This window comes from Heloderma suspectum, chromosome 6, assembly GCF_057233095.1.
Source record: "Heloderma suspectum isolate Gila_16-S chromosome 6, 16-S_ref, whole genome shotgun sequence".
In the NCBI taxonomy this organism is placed as follows: domain Eukaryota; kingdom Metazoa; phylum Chordata; class Lepidosauria; order Squamata; family Helodermatidae; genus Heloderma; species Heloderma suspectum.
The window spans coordinates 111,143,492-111,162,360 of record NC_139463.1 but is presented as its reverse complement, the minus strand read 5'-3'; the positions used below and the strand labels follow the sequence as shown (position 1 = coordinate 111,162,360).

The 18,869-nt window shown below is 47.4% G+C and overlaps 1 protein-coding gene across 1 annotated transcript; it reads right to left on the bottom strand.

Annotated features, from left to right (window-relative positions):
- Positions 1-11,644: 11,644 nt before the first annotated feature.
- LOC146342517 (vomeronasal type-2 receptor 26-like) lies at positions 11,645-13,467 on the bottom strand. Its single transcript, XM_084807872.1, has 2 exons — positions 13,422-13,467; positions 11,645-12,546 (listed from the first exon to the last, which is right to left on the bottom strand). Exon 2 carries the CDS (start codon positions 12,542-12,544, stop codon positions 11,645-11,647), a length of 900 nt encoding a protein of 299 aa, XP_084663998.1. The 5' UTR covers positions 12,545-12,546; positions 13,422-13,467.
- Between the last annotated feature and the right edge of the window lie 5,402 nt (positions 13,468-18,869).

The window sequence follows — 18,869 nt, the reverse complement described above, 5'->3', positions numbered from 1 at the left end:
ATGAAATGAACAAATGCCTCGGGGAAAGGAAGTGGATCCTGGGAAGAGGGGGGGGCTTGGCCTTCTGAGTAACCCCAAAGGGCTGGATTTAGCCCCCAGACTTGAGGTTTTGCACCCCATCCTAGCCCTTTTCTCCTGTGTTTCTAAGGGCTGGAGGCTTCCAGCCTCTTCTGATCTCGGAAACTAAGCCGGGTCAGCCCTGGTTAGTACTTGGTTGGGAGATCACCTGGGAATCAGGCTTCCTGCATTGAGCAGGGGGTTGGACTCGATGGTCTTTTAGACCCCTTCCAACCCTATGATTCCATGAATTAACTTCCTGGTTCAAGCGGCTCCCTGGGTTACTGTTCGGGATCCCCCTCTTGCTAACAACATCATGCCCAACGAAGGGACGGGGCAATAGCACAGGTAAAGCCCTGTGACGCCCCCACAAAATGGCCTCTACATAGGCACGATTCTGTGTCAGACCAATGTTGCGGGCCCAGTCTCAGCTTCCATTCTCACGCGTCTGAAGCAGCTGGATGTACTCCCGGGATCACCTCCCCTTCCCCCGGCTGTGCCCAGGTAAAGCCACGGCAGTCCACCCCAAACAGACATGACAACAGACGCAATGTTCACTCTTGCTTTCCATTGCAGTGCACCTGGACGCTATTGAGGCCTCCACCTCGCCTTCGCAGGCTCACCATGGCAGCACACCGCCGCTGCAGGTGGTCCACCCTCCTGTGACACCTCCATTGGCAGTGATCCAAGCAACATCCTCCTCCTTGTCGTTTCGCCCAGGCAGCACACCACCGCTGGAGGCGGTCCGCTCTTCTGGGGCATCTCTGTCAGTAGCACCACAAGCAACATCGTCTCCCTTGCTCCCAGGGACCCAGACGCGGCTGCCCCAGATATAGGATCCCTCGCCCTGCCCCCGCCCGCTCGGGCATCCACGTAAGTGGCAAATCAGATCACTACGCTAATCTGGTGAGTTACGATGCCACTGGTGCTACTCCTTCTCGTGATGGCTTTCACCTGAGGAGGTACGTGGCTGGCTAATGTCGAGGCCTTCCGCAGGAGGGCTGCCATTGACCCTTCTCTGCGCAGGGACCTGATGGACCAGGACCTTTCGCTCCAATGTCGACTCCTTCCTGGCCATGTTTCGGTGACAGATCTGGCAGTGGCCACATTCCCCAGGCTGTCTCCCACACTGGCCCTCGGCCTATTGTGGGTCCGCTGCTTCAGCACCGTTTTCTGTGCTGGGAATACAGCCCCTAGAGTACATACTCCCAGAACCCGTGCCTTTTCCGTCGTGAGTGCTGCCTTGTAGCAGTCAGCACTCGTGCACCTCTTGTCCAATGCCTGGGGATGGTAGGGTTCCTCTTGGAAAGGCCAAGGCAGTAGGAAGCCCAGGGGCAGGCTACAGCTCCCTCCGGTGGGCCCATGCCTGGTTAGGTTGGCGCCGCTACTCCGGCTTTAAGACGCTACCCAACAGGGGGAACACGTTTTAACTGGGAATACGGTTTCATGCTAGGTTTAAGACCCCTCCCCCCTTTTTTGCTAGGTCAACATAGGCCAACCTTACCTCGTAAAAAACATTTCTCCTCGTCAGGTGTTGAGAGGTTCGTGAGAGGTGCAACAAGGCAGTACTGGCAGAAGGGTTATGGCCCCCCCTTTTTTCCACATCCCGATATCTACTCTAGGGATTTCCCTTCTCGGAATGGTGCCCAGGAAATCCTCTAGGGAGTTTGTGCTGATTCGTAACCTCTCTTCTCTGAGGGCCAGTCTGTTAATCACAAGATCCCTCATCATCTGTGCTCAGTGCGATACACCTCGTCGATGTGGCAGTTGTCTTGGTTTGGGATCCCAGCCACGGTCCCTGATGGACATATGCTACATGGAGTACAAAGATGGTGGTCAACTTTCTGACCTAATGCAAGTATTGCTTCCTTTTCCTTTTACCTTGGTGTCCCTTAGCTCACAAAGGCTGTGGGCCCATCTCACACATCAACATTCAGTGAATCGAATCTGATACTCTTAGGCAAGATTATTGCCTCCCTCAGGACAACTTTCAGGTCTTTGGGCACAGCTCCAAGCAGTTATACATCTTCATAGGGTTTCCCTTGGGGGCCATGCAAGATATTGTAGGGCATCTTCTTTTCCCAGGTATGGTAGCAGCCCCTGACCGTGCCTTCTTGTGCCGGCTCAGTTTGGACAGTGCAGGGACTGCGGCTTCCGCACCATTGACCCAGGGTCACTTCTGCTGTGTGCACGTATCCATGGGCATGCCTTCAACTTTGTAGGGCTTTAATGGCACCTCCTTCCGGAGGCGTGAGCTGCTCCTCAAAGCCGGACTGCAGATTCAGTGGGTTCCGCCGCTACCCTGGGGGGTTTCAGACTCATAGGGCAGGTCCGATCATGCTGTGGGTAGTGGCCTGTAGAGTGGGGGCCGCCGCCACTAAGCACTTTTTGGCTGACCTCATAGCCAAGTCAGTAAACCCCCCCTTCGGTATGACAACATGGCCACATTATTCATTCCCCATCCTCCTGAAATCGGAGGGTCACATCATGTGTCAGGGTGTTTGCGCTCCAGTCTCGGTGTTACAACATCTGGTTCTGGGTCCACTATGTGCCGGGTTAGGCAAACCCAATTGTCGATGCTTTGTCACAAAATCAGGTCAATGACTTCCGGGCCTTAGCCCCGCGGGTGCGTCCATTCCCAGATCCCATCCTTGCAGTACTATGGGAGACTGAAGCCAGGCATGCCATCCTGCATTCCATAGCTCCCAGTACAGGAGCCGCCTGCGACAGAGCAGGTAGGGTGTGCCGCGCCTTAGGCAAAGCATCAGCGTTAGGATTCATGGCCCTTACCTGTAAATCATTGGCCACAATTTTGCATCTCCTTAAGGAACAACAGTCTATCTGAGACCATAAGTCGCATGCTAGCCGTTTAGCCTTCTGGCCCACAATGGTGGAATTCACTGACTCCATGTCAGATTTTAGGGTTCGGCGTGCAATATAGGGTTGTGCGTAGATGTTGACTGCTTTAGTAGATTTTAGCCACCCTCTCTCCCCGGATACACTTTTGGGCTCCAGGGGTAATGGCCCTCCATTTGCGCTTTCCAGTAAGTCATTTCCCTGTTCCACGCAGCAGCCTTAACGGCCCTTTTCAAGCCCCCCTTAGGAATTCAGGGTTGATCTGGGCTCCCAAGTCCAACTTGTCCCGGAGGGCCTTGATATACTTCAAGTTATAGGTTTGGCCCAATGTAACCCACTTACACATTTGGTGATCAAACTGATCGGTATGGCAAGGGCACGGCAGTGGCCCACGACCAAATGCAAGTCAATGGGTTATGCCCCGTCGGGGCCTTATGGGTTTTATGGAATGCCGTGGGTCCGAGGAGGGTCCTCCATTTTTATCACTTCAACGATTTACCGTTGACATAAGGGCAATTGGGGCAGTTTCTACATTAGCTCTACCCCACTACACCTAGGTAATTTGCAGTTTAGAACCCACTGTTGTTACATTGAAGCAGTCTCGATGGTAGCCGCCGGAGGTTTATTTCACAGGCACGTTATGGCAGTTTGAAAATGGGGCTTCACAGCATTCCGGCCTGTGTTTGCGAGTTGTCTGCTTCTTTCTGACACAATTTTGCTTTGCTTGCCCTAATGTGCTTATTCCTTAGACCAGCAGACTCGACGTACGCCGGAACGGGTGCTCTTACATGGGCACGTTATGATGTCTTGAGCTGCACAAGGGGCTTGTATGTTGTCTTCGGACTTCAGCTTCTGTCACCCCGACACATTAAGACCCAGAGGCTTCACAGACGAGGCATATGGTGGGAGTCCCCCTGCCTCACCCTATTCCACCAAAATTTGTCAGTCTTCCTCCGCAGGTTCAGGTGTTGCACATTGAGAGGAACGACTTCGGCTGTAAGCCAGGCAAGGACCTGATTGAACAGGCCTTGGTTGAGGTGCCGGTGGTCCGGCATACCTGGCTGGAAGTAGCCTATTGCAGCCCTCACTGCTCCCATGGATCAATGGGAAGGAATGGAATGACGTTGCCAGTGGCAGAGCACATCAAAAAGTGCACAGAGAAATGGCTTATGGCCTATGCGAATGAGGTGATGGATGCACCACCCACCAGGAACTTCTGTGGACATGGAGGGAGCGTTACAGGAAGGACGGTGTCCGCCTGTCTCATGTAGTGAATTGAATAACATATTTCTGTCTGATCTGCAAAGGGGCCTGCGGGAAGTTCTTCTGCGCAGGTGGGGGGAGTTTCACAAGCTCTAGGCTTGTGACTCCTGTGGCGGCTAGGACGGGCAAAACAGGAAAGTAGGGATGGTGTGCATGCAGAGGCACCTTATGGTGACAGATGACGCCTGAGGCCCCCCGAATGGGTTGTGCAGCTCGGCGGGGGGATAAGGGTTGCCTAGGAGACCAACCCTACTCACTCACCCAGGTGTTGTGCGGCACCGGAATTGGGGACAACCGGATTGGGGGTGACACCGGAAGGTCTACCTCCCCCAGAAGGGGCAGTCTGGAGGGATGGCGAGATCACCGCCATCCTCAGGCTGGGTGTGTTTTCACCCAAGAAGTGCCAGCTAGCCACTGACACAGTTAGATGCCCATCCTAGTTACCCCTTTGCAGGTATTTCAATAAATGTGGCCCAATTTTCAACCCAAGCTTGTTGTCTGCATCTTATTTAACCCATCTCCGCTCGCAATGACATCACTTTCAAAGAAGACTGTATGGGCTATTGGAACCTCCAACATTGCTGAAATCCGTTACCTGTATAATAAAGATGTTGGTGAAATACATATTTTATATTAATTTTTAAGATCTGTATCCTGCCTTTCTAGAAAATGAACTTGCAGCTTATTAAAAATCCCTCCCCCATACTTAGTTGACCTTGTTCCTCCAGCTCAGGGGTGTAGAAACTTTTCAGCCTGACAACTGAATTCAATTTTGGAGAAGCTCTCAGGGGTTGCATTCCAGTGGTGGGTGGGGCCAAAGGCAAAAAGGATGGAGCCAAAATACCAAAATTACAAGCACATTTTACCTTAAAGCTCTTACTGTCCATCACTAAGCATCAGGAGAAACATTTCAGCCTTTTAGAATGGGAAAACTGTGCAAAAGCCAGGAAGCCACTGAACACTCTGCATTCAGGAGAATTGGGTAGATCATCAGAAGAACCCAGGAGGGCTGTATTGGGACCCTGAATGGGCCATATTTGGTCCACAGCCCTGAGGTTCAGCACCTCTGCTCTAGCCTCTAGGTGTCTGCAGAGCTCAGGTTGTCACTCTTCCCCTCATTTCTGTGGCCCAGGTCCAAGGCTAGTTGCAGTCTCCAGTGGTCCAGCAGTATAGTGCTGCAGATAGTCCCACCTACTTCCCACCCAATCCCTCCCTCACGGGGTGCTGCCAGCCAGCATTCCTTCTTTGCTTGCTTACTTGCTTGCCTCCACCACTCTTCCATCCTGCTGGCAACAGCCTGGCAGGGCTGAGGATAGACAGAGGCCTCTGACGTCAGAGCTCTCCATCATTTGGTCATCTAGGTCACAGGATTGCTCTCTTAGTTTGCAATTGATTCTCCTGTGAAGATAGATCCTTACTGCAGTCCTATGCAGATTTACTTGGAAATAAGTCGGTCTTCAGTTGGGCTTACTCCTTAGTAAGTGTTTTGTGTGTGTGTGTGTGTGTGTATTTAGGATTATAGTCTTAGAATGTTGATAACTCAGAGGCATGTAAGGCAATTCAGCTGCAAATGAACATTTGCAGCACAATCCTAAAAATGTCTTCTCAGAAGTAAGTCCCATTGGGTTAAGTGGGACTTACATCCAGGTAAGTGTGCATAGGATTGCAGCCTTAGTTTCAAAATCTTGGTTTACCAAATTGAGAGGTCACAGAGGGCCAAAGGAGATGTTCACTTGACACATAGCATCCAACTATGTATCACGGTTTTCCTTAAATGTTCACATGCACATGGGGGGGGGGGATTACAGGAAATGCGGCACCTGTGCACGTGGCTAAAACACTTAGGAAAAGCTTCCCAGTTGGCATCTAGTTCTACCCTGAAGAGACAGAAATGTTCCTGAATACTGACAATTCTTTGAACATGGGCAAAATGAATGGAGATACATGTGTCCATATACAGGCCCTACCTGGTTAAACCTGCTGGGCCACATGATGAAATCTCACAAATACTGAAGACATTATCTGGGGGAGCCCAGGGGTGAATGTGCTGACTCTGACTCTAAGGAAGGACTGGTTTGGGAATGTGAGCCAGTTGATAATATCAAATCCAGCTACTAACTCCCCATTTTCATCAAAAGAAATCTTGTCCCCAGCACTGTTGTTGAATGAGACAATTCTCAGAAAGTGGTGGAGCTTTCTTTGGAAGAATGAAAAAGAAAGAACGATAAAAAATACTTTATAGTGATGTATAAAAAGATGTAAGTAAAAATAGGTTTATAACCACAGGGCCTCGCTCCTGTCAGATTAGTTTTCTTCAAAATGGTAAAAGTATTTATGTAGTAAGTAAGCACTCAAAATGCTGTAATGTACAAACAACAGCAGCATAATATTGTCAATGTACAGAACACTTTATTGTGCAATTGTAATTTACTATTGTAAGCAATAGTAGATAGGATAAATAAAAACAAGACAAAGTCATCTCCAGAAGTGTAACTGTATGAAGAAGAAGAAGAAGAAGAAGAAGAAGAAGAAGAAGAAGAAGAAGAAGAAGAAGAAGAAGAAGAAGAAGAAGAAGAAGAAACAAAGGAGTAGGACAAGTTGAATTATTCAAAACCTTCAAGGTGGTATGAGAGAGTCTTTGTTGTTTAGGGCATGGATATGTTAATCCCTATTCCCTCTGTTGTCTCTAGGGGTGGGGAGAATAATAGCTCCACATTTTGGAGCAAATATAACCAATTCACACCTCCCAGAACACTGGTCCAATCAGAAATAGAGATGTTGGAGAATTCTGCCACGGACTCCAGTGAGGCCAAATTCTTTAGAATCTGGGCCCCCGGAGTCCGTGGCAGAATGGACTACCCCCCCGCCACCCCCCAACATCCTCCCCGGAATGGAGCTCGAAATACTCCCCAGAATGGCTCCGGCAGTGGCTCCGGCAGCGACGGCTCCGGGTCGTCTTCCAGCCACTGCTGGGCTGCTGCGGCTGCAAATGGCGGCCGTCATAGCGGCTGCCATTTGGGTTCCTGCATTAGGCCGTGATAGGCTATGTAAATACTTACATAGCCTATCACGGCAAAGAGCAGGGGCGCAAATGGCAGCCGCTATGCCATTTGTGCCCCTGCTCTTTGCCGTGATAGGCTATGTAAATACTTGTGTAGCCTATCACGGCCTAATGCAGGGATGCAAATGGCGGCTGCTACGATGGCCGCCATTTGCGGCCGCAGCAGCCCAGCAGCGGCCGGAAGTCCAGCTGCATCCAGCCCCAGCCAGAGGCTCCGCGGCCTTGCCGTGGAGCAAAGCTGGCTGGGGAGGATTCCAGGAGGGAGGGATGGATCTCCTCCCCGCCCCCAGCGGACCCAGGCAGCAGACTGGTAAGTGGCATTTGTACATCCCTAATCAGAACATAGATATGTTGGTTAGTCTAGAGTTCTGTGAAACTCTCAGCTGCATGGTTCATCTACTCACACTTTATGAGGTAGCTTGATTCCCCCCCTTTCTTTTTTACAAGTTCAGCAGCTGCTTGACGCAGATAGAAATGTGGCACTTCTAAATATGCTCCAGGAAGCAGGACTCACTGTGTGTGCAAGTGGGATGAGTGCTGCAGCCAGAGAGTGTGGGGCAATCATCTGGAGCTGGTGGAGAGAGAGAGCGATGAGCACTTTGACCTTCAGGGATGCTACCTGCCAGGTCTCACCTATCAGACAAAATGTAACAGGTGTGTGGATAGATGATGTGATTTGTCAAGGGAGGGATGGGCCAAAAGAGGGCTGATTATTGGCCCATGCAGTGCTTCTTCTGATTGGCTCAGGTGTACCCAAATTGGGGGAGGGGGTGCTCACCTTTTCTTAGTGTGGGGCTATAACCTAGATTTGAACGTGGAACTCCCTGCATATAAAATGTAACATTGCATGTAAAATGCAAGCTGTTCTACCAGGCTAGGGCTTCTTGCTCCTGGTGTCTATGAATGGGTCTTGGTTGGGACAAATCTCCTACACTGTGTCTGATGCGTGTTTGCTTCCCTTTTGCCCCTGAAATGACTTTTGTGTGTACACTAGGAATGTAAATGATAAGTGGGGCCATATTCACCCCATCTCCCTGTTGGGGCTCAGATTTCTATCTCTCATTTTCCAGCTTCATGCATATGAGAGTGAGACACTGGAAGCTGCTGCTCTCAGTGTGTGTCTGTGACTCTCTTCATTACCTGACCTGACCTCTCTCTTTGGCTTCTTGTCAAAATAATATTTCCCTCCATCGGAAGGTCTTGAACCCCTATCCGAGAAGGGCTGTATGTCCTCTCTGCAGGCATACTGTTCCAGAAGCTATGTGGCTACTATCTTCTGTGGATCTTCTTCAGTCATGATTGGTTGCGGAACTGGGGCTAATGGATTGAGGGCATCATCTTGCATTGTGTGTGTATGGTGATGCAGGGGTGTACGTTGGAGGCATATCCCTATCATCATGAGTTCTTTGGGTCTCCTTCATGTGTAGGTGAGTGGCATGTGGATGTGAGTGACAGCACAGTTCCTGATTGGTATGCGCAAGCAGTGTTTCAATTTCAAATTATGCGGGGGGTTTTGTGCACACTTTTTAAACATATGCATTTCTTTACTCCCTTTTTGTATATCACAAATTCCAGAAAAGTTAGGATTTTAAAGCTTGAGTGCATCCAGTTCATGTTCAGGTTTGGTAACTGTTTTTTGTTGTTTTTTTAATTTTAATTTTTTGTGAACCACCCAAAGAGCTTTGGCTATTGGGCGGTATAGAAATAAATAAATAAATAAATAAATAATTTGGTAAGTTTACATTGCAATGCAAACTGAACAAATTTCCTATCCATCCCTACTGAGATCCAACCCAGATTTCAGAATGTGCTTTCAATATCTCTGTAGCAGTATAATTCAAAATGTTCCCATTTACTGTGAAATGATAGCATTACAAATGCACAGTTTTAGAAAATGTGTATTTATTCATGAAGTTTTACCTCATTTTTCCCTTGAAAAAAATGAGTCACTCAAAGTGGCTTCCAAAATGTAAAAAACATTTTTTAAAAATGAGAATGTGTACAGTGTAGGGATGGACGAAAGTCCCTTACCTGGTCCTGCAGCTTGCTTCATGGTGGGGGGGAGGTGCTCCGTCCCTCCCCCCGAAATTCTGGCTGGGGGGGGAAGCACCACGAGCCTCTGGCCGCGAATCCTCCTGGCCGGCTGGGACGCAAATGGCAGCGGCTGTAGCCGCCGTCGTTTGCGTCCCTGCAGTCAGCCGTGATAGGCTATGTAAATGTTTACGTAGCCTATCACAGGTGACTTTTGGGGGGAAAAAAAGCGCGTACGCAAATGGTGGTTCCCATGGGCGCTGCCATTTGCATTCCTTATTTGGGCACGTGTAGTCTACGTAAACATTTACGTAGACCATGGCAAAAATAAGGGCAATGCAAAGAGCGTTGCCCTTATTTTCACCGTAGTCTACGTAAATGTCTATGTAGACTACACATGCCCAAATAAGGAACACAAATGGCGGCACCCATGGGCACCGCCATTTGCGTACGCGCTTTTTTTTTTTCCCCAAAGTCAGCCGTGATAAGCTACGTAAACATTTACGTAGCCTATCACGGTGTTTTTTTAAAAACCTAGCCGTGATAGGCTACATAAATCTTTACGTAGCCTATCACGTTTGTTATTTTGTTTTCTTTTTTACTTGGAAATGGCGGCAGCGGCAGCCGGTCAGAAGACCGGCCGCCGCCGCTGAACCGCCGCCGAACCACCACCGGGAGCCGCCGCCGCCAGGGACATTCGCGCAAGGTAAGTCCCATCCCGGGGGGGGCAGGGGGGCGGCTGCATTTAGGCTAATCTACCAACTTTATGGCCACAAATGGCATCCACTATGCCATTTGTGTCCCTGTTTTTTGACACGATACGCTATGCAAATGTTTGCGTAGCCTATCGTGTGAATAGTCCACTACACCATTTGCGTCCCTGTTCATGCGATAGCCTTCGCAAATATTTGCGTAGCCTATTGTGGGGAAAACCAGGGCCGCAAATGGCATAGTGGATGCCATTTGCGGCCATAAAGCTGATAGATTAGCCTAAATGTAGCCGTAAATGGCTGCATTTAGGCTAATCTACCAGCTTGATGGCCACAAATGGCGCCCACTATGCCATTTGCATCCGGAGACTCACTTACCCTACCCCAGCAACACAGCACGGCAATGGTGGCTGGCCGTATTGCCAGCGAAGTGGAGCCAGTGGCTGGCTCCACAGGATCAACACTACAAGGGAGCCGACTCACACGGATTCTAGGGATGTACAAATCCCTTACCTGGTTCCGGTCAGGGCATCTGCTGGGGGGGGAGGTGCTCCATCCCTCCCCCCGGAATCCTCGATGGGGGGGAGGCGATCTGGTCCTCTCCCCCGGAATCCCACTTCTGGCCTTCTGGCCGCGGATAGGCTACTGCGGATGCAAATGGTGGCTGCCATAGCGGCTGCCATTTGCATCTTTCCAGGCTGCCATGATAGGCTATGTAAGAATTTACGTAGCCTATCACAACATGCCCCCCCTCAAAAAACAGCGTACGCAAATGGCGGTGGCTATGGCAGCCGCCATTTGTGTTCCCTATTTTTCACCATTCTAGCCTACATAAATATTTACATAGGCAATTACGGTGAAAAAAAGGGAACTGCAAATAGCATAGTGGGGGCTATTTGCAGTTCCCTTTTTTTCGCTGTAATTGCCTACGTAAATATTTACGTAGGCTAGAACGGCGAAAAATAGAGAATGCAAATGGTGGCTGCCGTAGCCGCTGCCATTTGCGTATGCTGGTTTTTTGGGGGGGGCGGGTTAACCGTGATAGGCTACGTAAATTCTTATGTAGCCTATCACAGCTGCAAGGACGGCAATGGCGGCCGCAGCAGCCCAGCCACGGCTGGCCAGGAGACTAGCCGCCGCCGCTGAATCTGCCACCGGAACCACTGCTGCCGAATCTGCCGCATCCGCCCCAGGTAAGTTCCTTCCCAGGGGATTCCGCGGGGAGGCAGGGGGGGCAGGAGGCCGTTCCGTCACAGATGGAATTCTCTGCCATCCCTAACGGATTCCCAAGGGAGGCAGAGGTGAGTGCTCTGTTCTGCCATGGGCCCCAATGGGGCTAGATTCCAATAACTCATTGGGGTCCATGGTAGAATTCTCCCCCATCCCTAGATCAAACTAGAAACCTGGAAAGGCATAAGTTACAAACAAATCACAAAATTCAGCAGAATGAATAACCATAATTTATAGCTCATTTGCAGATAACATCACAGAAAAAAGGAAAATATTTGACACTACCCAGAGATCTTCCTTCAGGAAAATATTCTACAAATGGAGCATCATAACCCAGAAGGTTCCCTCTCCAGTCACCGCATATCCTTCTTCAGACAAGAAGAGTCTCTGCAGATGAGTGGAAGGTTTGGGTGGTTGAAGGCAATCTTTCAGAATTTTAACACTTCCATTTCATTAAGTGCTGCCTGTTGTTCAGCTCAGGCCTCACCAAAATGATATAACACTTGGGGGAAAAGATACAACCCAGCAACCCAGCACTAGAGGCCATGATGGAGAAGATCTCCACAGCCACCATGTATTTTCCTTTTGTGCTCAGGTAGGTTGGAACAAAGGAAAGCCAAACACTGCAAAAGACTAACATGCTGAAGGTAATAAACTTGGCTTCATTAAAACTATCCGGTAATGTTCTGGCTACGAAAGCCACAGAGAAGCTGACAATGGCCAGGAAACCCATAAAGCCCAGGACACAGTAGAACATGGTGACTGAACCTTCATTACATTTCAGTATAATTTTGTCAGTTATTGAGTGCATGTCAAGATCCGGGAATGGTGAAGAAGTTGCCAGCCACGAAGTACAAATAGTGGATTGAATGACAGAGCAGCAAAGAACAATGGAGCTAGCCATTCTTTTCCCCACCCATTTCCTCATTCTGGACCCCGGCTTGGTGGCCATGAAAGCTAGCACCACTATGATAGTTTTGGTCAACACACAAGAAACTGCCACTGAGAAGATGATGCCAAAAGCTGGTTGTCGAAGAAGACATATTAACTTATCAGGTTGTCCAATAAATAGCAAAACAGAAAGGAAGCAAAGCAGTAGGGAAATGAGGAGAATGTAGGTGAGGTCCCGATTGTTGGCTTTTACTATGGGAGTCTCCTGATGCTTGATGAAGGTTCCAACCACCAAAGCTGTGATAAAAGCAAAAGAAAGAGCAGAACTGGCCAAAATGATCCCCAAAGGTTCTTCATAAGACAAAAAAATTATATCCTTTGGAATGCACGAATCTTGTCTGTGGTTTGGATAATGATCTTCTGGACATTGAGAACAGTCATCCATGTCTGAAAAAGAAAACCTGGGTTTCTATACTTGGGAACCCTGTACATAGTGTATTACATTGATCAAGCCTCAGTGTCACACAACTCTGAAGGAAGGAGCTGAAAACTGAAATACAAACTTACATCCTTCTGTGATGACAGGTTGAAACCTTCCTAAACTCATGTAACCATCTGGTAGACCCACAAGTGGAATTTTAGCCCTTCAGTTTTATATATTTATGTCACTATGTGCTGCTCATTGTCAATAGGTTATTTCATGCTTGGTGTCAGTTATGGTTTCATGTTGTATTGTTTGTTGCTGAAATAATGATAATGATGATGATGATGATGATGATGATGATGGTAAGTAGTAGTAGTTGGAGGGAAACCACGTCTTGAGGAACCAGTGATCAAAGGAAGTAGAGAAAGCCACCAGTTTTTGCATGTTCCACTAGTGGATATTACAAACTATGGGTTATCTCTGGCTCCATCTTGTGAGTTATGTAATAATACGTTGTTGTTGTTGTTGTTTCAGTCAAAGGAGGTGCTATACATAAGAATGTGCATATACCATGTTTTCTATCAATCTGTAATGTATAATCAGCAGTCACCACTTCCTCTGAATTGTGAATCTTGCACCAGTTGCTGATGAACATAGGAGGGAGGGTGGTGATGCACTCGTGTCCTGATTGTGGGTTCCCAGTCAACTGCTGGTTGGCAACTGTATGAACAGAATGCTGGACTAGATGGACCCTTGGTTTGATCCAGCATGGCTCTTCTTATGTTCTTAAACGTGTTTTTAACATGAGGGATGTGAGTGTGTATGCACCCTGAAATGTACATCCTTGATCACAGGTAATATATTTTTTAAAAAAGGCTCTATGCATGATATGTCTTACCCTTCTGGCTGGAAATCTTCCCTTCTGGACATGCAAAGCAATCATAACAGCAAAACGGCTTCCCTTCCCTCTTTTTCTTGCTAAAACCTTCATAGCAATTGCCATTACACAAAGAAAAGGGATGTGCCTGTTTATAAATAACCAAGGAGAAAATTTTTAATTTTTAATACATCACCTTTTGGGAGTTTGCATTCTGATGAAGCATCTACACTTCAGAAATCTGTTAATAGGTTCAGAAATCACATAAAGAATGGCATCACTTCCAAAGAGGACTTGGTATGCAATGGGCTGTTGCAGCCTCCACCACTCCTGGAGTCCTTTGCCATACAATAAGGATGTGCCTATTTCCAACGTCTGTATCCTGTCTTTCCATCAAAAGTTCTCCAACCCAGTTTGTGAAAGATTAAAACTATAAGAAAAGAGACTTAGGAGCAATTCTATGGTCCTTGGGAGAACATCCTAATGACCATAGTATAGTGGATTTTGGCTCCTGAAGCTGGTGAATCTGAGTGGGATTTCATCACTCCCAGCCATCATGGAAAGCATTGTGGGTGAAAAGGGGGCATTCCTGTGGTCAGAGAGGGAGACAGAGAGATGTGGATGCAGGTTTTCCCCAAGTGAGTGAATGAGCTTGATGGGCTCAAAGGACCAGCTAGCTCTAAACAGCAAAATAAAAGAACAGCAAAATAAAGGAACAGGAGGCTGTAAAACCCTTTAATACTCCTCCAGCTCTGTCTGACCAGGATGGAGCAAAGTCAGGAGTTATGATGGCCATCTCCATGAAGACCATCTGCCAGACCATACACATCTATGGGTTTCCAGAAGGGGAGGGGGGCAATGAAAACAACAGAAACAAAATAAAACCCAAATAGCACATGGAGCTGCTACAGAACACCAACAGTGATAAGAGTAGCTTTCAAACTAAAGTTGACACTTTAGGTGTTGTATAGCAGATCTGGATGCCATTTTGTTTGCAATTAAAAATAAAATAGGGTCCCTGTAAATTTTTAGGGGATGGTGAGTAGTACACTGGGGGGGTTGGGTGGGGGGGGTCACAGGGTGTAAATTTTAAGGGATGGAGACTGGTACAGGCGTGGGCAACCTCTGGGATAGCCCATCCCTGGGATAGACAGAGGGCTCCAAAAATCAGAGCTTTCTGTCTATATAGTGTCAATCCATTACCATTGCACTCTTAGTAGTCCTTATTTCTCTAGCTGGTTGTAGAGATCCAGGTTGTAAGTATCCCCCTTATTTCTATGGGCCCACCAGGGCAATTGGCACTTACTTTGTCTGGCATGGAAGAGAGAAGAAGAATCCCTGCATTTATAAGGAAATAGCCCAGGTAAAAACCCTCAAGGCTTCTTATAGTATCTTGTAAATTGAAAACTTGTCAATTGGGGAAAAAAAATGAGTATACTTTGCCGTAACTATTTATAGTTCAATGCCATTTGGTTGATACTGAACAGTTATAGTGTTCTCATCATGTTTTTACAAAAATATTTTATAATTTAATTTTCCTTTCTGCTATATCTGTTGATTTAGCAGTTGTAAACATATTCAGTTTCTAATTATTTTTCTGTGAATGTAGACTCTCAGTACAATCTTATATAGGTTTACATGAAAATAATTCTGATTACATTCACTCATGCTTAGTCCCTAGTCCCTCGTAAGTGTGTTTAGGTTGCAGACTCAGAATACTGATGACTCAAGGGCAAAACTAGTTAACGTAATTCAGTTTCCAATGAAAAATTGCAGCTCAAATTTAGTGGGACTTACTTCCACGTAAGCAGGCACCTGAGAGAATACAGAGGGCAAACTACATGTCAAGTTGTTGTTGTTTTTTCCTTAACTAATTACATGCACATGGAAACCAATTACATCCACATGGAGGGATCATCTTTACAAGAAATGCAGTGCATAGGAAGGAGGTGCTTATCTCTTCCATCTCCTGCATGGTGGGACAAATACCACTGCCCCACCATGCATGTGGCTAGTGAAAACATCCCTGTTGGCATCTAGTTTGGCCCAGAAAAGATGGAACTGTGCCTGAACAGTGAAACCTCCTTGAACTCTGGTGAAATGAATGGAGATACATGTACATAGGCCCCACCTGGTTAAAACTGCCAGGCCATGTAATGGAATCCTCATGAATACTGAAGACATTGTCTGGGGGAGCCCAGGGGTCAATCCCTCCAACTTTAACTCTAAGAAAGGACTGGTTTGGGAATGTGACCCAATTGATAATGTCGAATCCAGCTACTAAATCCCCATTTGCATCAAAGGAAATCTTTTCCCCAGCACTGTTGTTGAATGAAACCCTTCTCAGAAAATGGTGGAGCTAAATTGGAAGGAAGGGGGAAAAATATTTAAAAGAATGTTTTAAAAGATGCCAGTAAACAATACAATGATAATTACAGGACCTTGATCCTCTGTGTGATTAGTTTTCTTCAGGCTAATATTCATAGAAGTAATAGGATTTTTGTCATAAAGAGGCACTTAAAATGCTGTATTTCATATAGCATTGTCAATGGACATGGTGCTCTATACAGTAATGCCAGCAATACAAGACCCGAGAGAGAAACAAAACAGGACCAAGTCCTCTTCAGAGTCTTTTAATCTAATGAACATACAACCCAAGAGGAAAGAGGAGAAGGGAAAAAAAAAAACAGGATGCGACCCAGTACAAAGCCCACTCGCTAGAACTGTCATAAACAATTTGGACAATCATTTTGTCTATTTAACAGACCTGCTTCGATGCAGACTGATGAATCCACCCATTCTGTTCCTGAGTGCAGTATGCACACATATGTTCACACATACATACAAGCACACACGCGCGCACACACACACAAATGCACACATGCATGTCAGTTTGGTTTAGGGATGTATGAAAGTGACTTACCTGTTCGCGGATTCTGTTCGCGGTGGGGGGGTGCTCCATCCCTCCCCCCGGAATCCTTGATGGGGGGGGAGGCGATCCAGTCCTCCCCCCCAGAATCCTGCCCGGCCGGCTCTGCTCTGCGGCAGCTCCGCGGAGCAGCCGGCCAGGGCCGTCCGCAGCTGGATTTCCGGCCGCGGACTGGCTGGTGCAGACGCAAATGGCAGCCTCCATTTGCGTCCAGCCAGGCAGCCGTGATAGGCTACGTAAGTCTTTACGTAGCCTATCACGGCTGGGCAAAAAAAAAAAATGGTGTACACAAATGGCGGCTGCTACAGCGGCCGCCATTTGCGTTCCTTATTTTTCACCATTTTAGTCTACGTAAATATTTACGTAGGCTAAAACGGCGAAAAAAAGGGAACCCAAATGGCGCCCACTATGCTATTTGCATTCCCCTTTTCTTTTCGCCATAATAGTCTATGTAAATATTTACGTAGACTAAAATGGCAAAAAATAAGGAACGCAAATGGCGGCTGCCGTAGCCACCACCATTTGCGTACGCCATTTTTTTTCTTTGCCCAGCCGTGATAGGCTAAGTAAAGACTTACGTAGCTTATCACAGCAAAGATCAGGATGTAAATGGCGGCCACGGCAGCTGGTCGAAAGACCAGCAGCTGCCGCCGGAGCCGCTGCCATCCGGAACATCTGCCCCAGGTAAGCCTCATCCCGGGGGGAATCCGCGGGGGGGGGGTAGGCCGTTCCACCACGTATTTTGGGGGGCCGAATGCCAGTGCATTCGGCCTCACTGAAATCCGTGGTGGAATTCTCCGCCATCCCTAGTTTGGTTGCCCCAGAATAGTCAAGATAGGAGGCTGAGTAACAAGATGAGGTCATGGGGGGGGGGGGTTTGAAATAAAAAGTAATTTATCCTTTATGACTATGAGTCTAATAAAACCTGGCATCATTCTCTCTCACATAACCATGTGCAAAATTCCATTGTGTAAAGAAAAGAAATATGACACCTCAAACCCCTGCCTACAAGAATGCCTGGAGACCAGCAGTAGTAGAGTCATTACTGGCTGTATTGTTGTTGTTGTTCAGTTGTTCAGTTGTGTCCGACTCTTCATGACCCCATGGACCATAGCATGCCAGGCCTTCCTGTCCTGCGCTCTCTCCCAGAACGTGCTCAAGTCCATATTCATTGCTAATGGAATGGAGACACTGTTACATTGTCTTGCATTTTGTATGTATGGTGGTGCGGGTATGTGTGCTGGAGGCATGTCCCTAACATCATGAGTTTATTGATTCCCCTCCGTGTGTGACTGGGTGGTATGTGAGCATCAGCATCACCACAGTCTCTGGTGGGCACTAGTAGTGTTTTCAGCGATGCTAGGTGTGGGGGCAACCCATTGTTTTTCTGCCTTTTTTCCTATTTCCAAGTTCCGTGTTTTCCCTCCTCCTGAGCTTATTTGGTTGCAGATTTGGTTGCATCCAGATTTAATCGTATCTAAATTAGACCCATTGGAATCCATGGAACTTAAGTTAGCCATGACATTATTGTTCCATTGATTTCAATGACTCTGCACCAAGCATGACTAAGTCTAGATCCAATCCATTGGATAAGGTGGCCATTCTGCTAGTGTAGGAGCAGCAAATCTCTAGTTCTGGTGTACTGTGATTATAGTATTGTTTGATAAGTCCTCGATGGTCTTAAGTTGAGCTGGTGTATCAGCTGACTGGCTTTAAAATGGAATTTGTGACAGATCTAGGACTTAGATGTCCCAGCAATAGGGATGGATGGGAATTTCATTTCCATTCCATTTTATTAAGATTTTGCCAAAATTCACAATGTACTCCAACTTCAATAAACAAAAAATCATGTTGTGTTTAAGTGCTCCAAATGCTGAAATGACTGCTGTTAAGAGCTACACCCTGAACAGATGCATTATTTAGGAAATATGCATATGGTATGGTATCCCATGCTGTGGTTAGTTCACCACTAACTTGGAGCTGGATGGCTGTCAGTGCAGAGCTGTAGACCTAAGTTTGAGATTTGTCTGTTTGCTGGTCTTAGGTCTATCACTCGAAGCATAACAATGCGACCCCAGAAGAGTATTTCATTTGTTATTTGACCTTCCATCAGGATAATTGGATGGAGACTTTACCTTTAGCAGAGTTCTCATATAACAGGAGTGCAAAATCCAACCGTGTAACCCCTACTGTTATTTCCTATCTCTGATCGGTGATAGCAGCAGGGATACTGGGTGGCCTGGGCCATACCTGTTCACACTGGGGGAGGAAATACTTCCTCATACAGGTAAGTCCCAATGGCTCTCATCCCTACTGCTATCTCCAATATGAGATCAGACATAGTAGGGAGGATGCGGGGCAGTGAGGGTTGAAACTCATCTACAAGCACGCCCAGTGCAGTTGAGTCACAACACCCAGGCCACCTCACATCTCTGCTGCTATCTCCAGTCTCCAAGAAGTGGCATTGGCAGGACTGGGATTCACCACAGGGAGGATTAGGCCCACAGAATCAAGGTTTTGTGCCCCTGTTGTAGGCAAAC

Bases quoted from the DNA above. Each gene is read 5' to 3' on its own strand.
- LOC146342517 (XM_084807872.1), bottom strand. From the start codon at position 12,544: ATGGATGACTGTTCTCAATGTCCAGAAGATCATTATCCAAACCACAGA.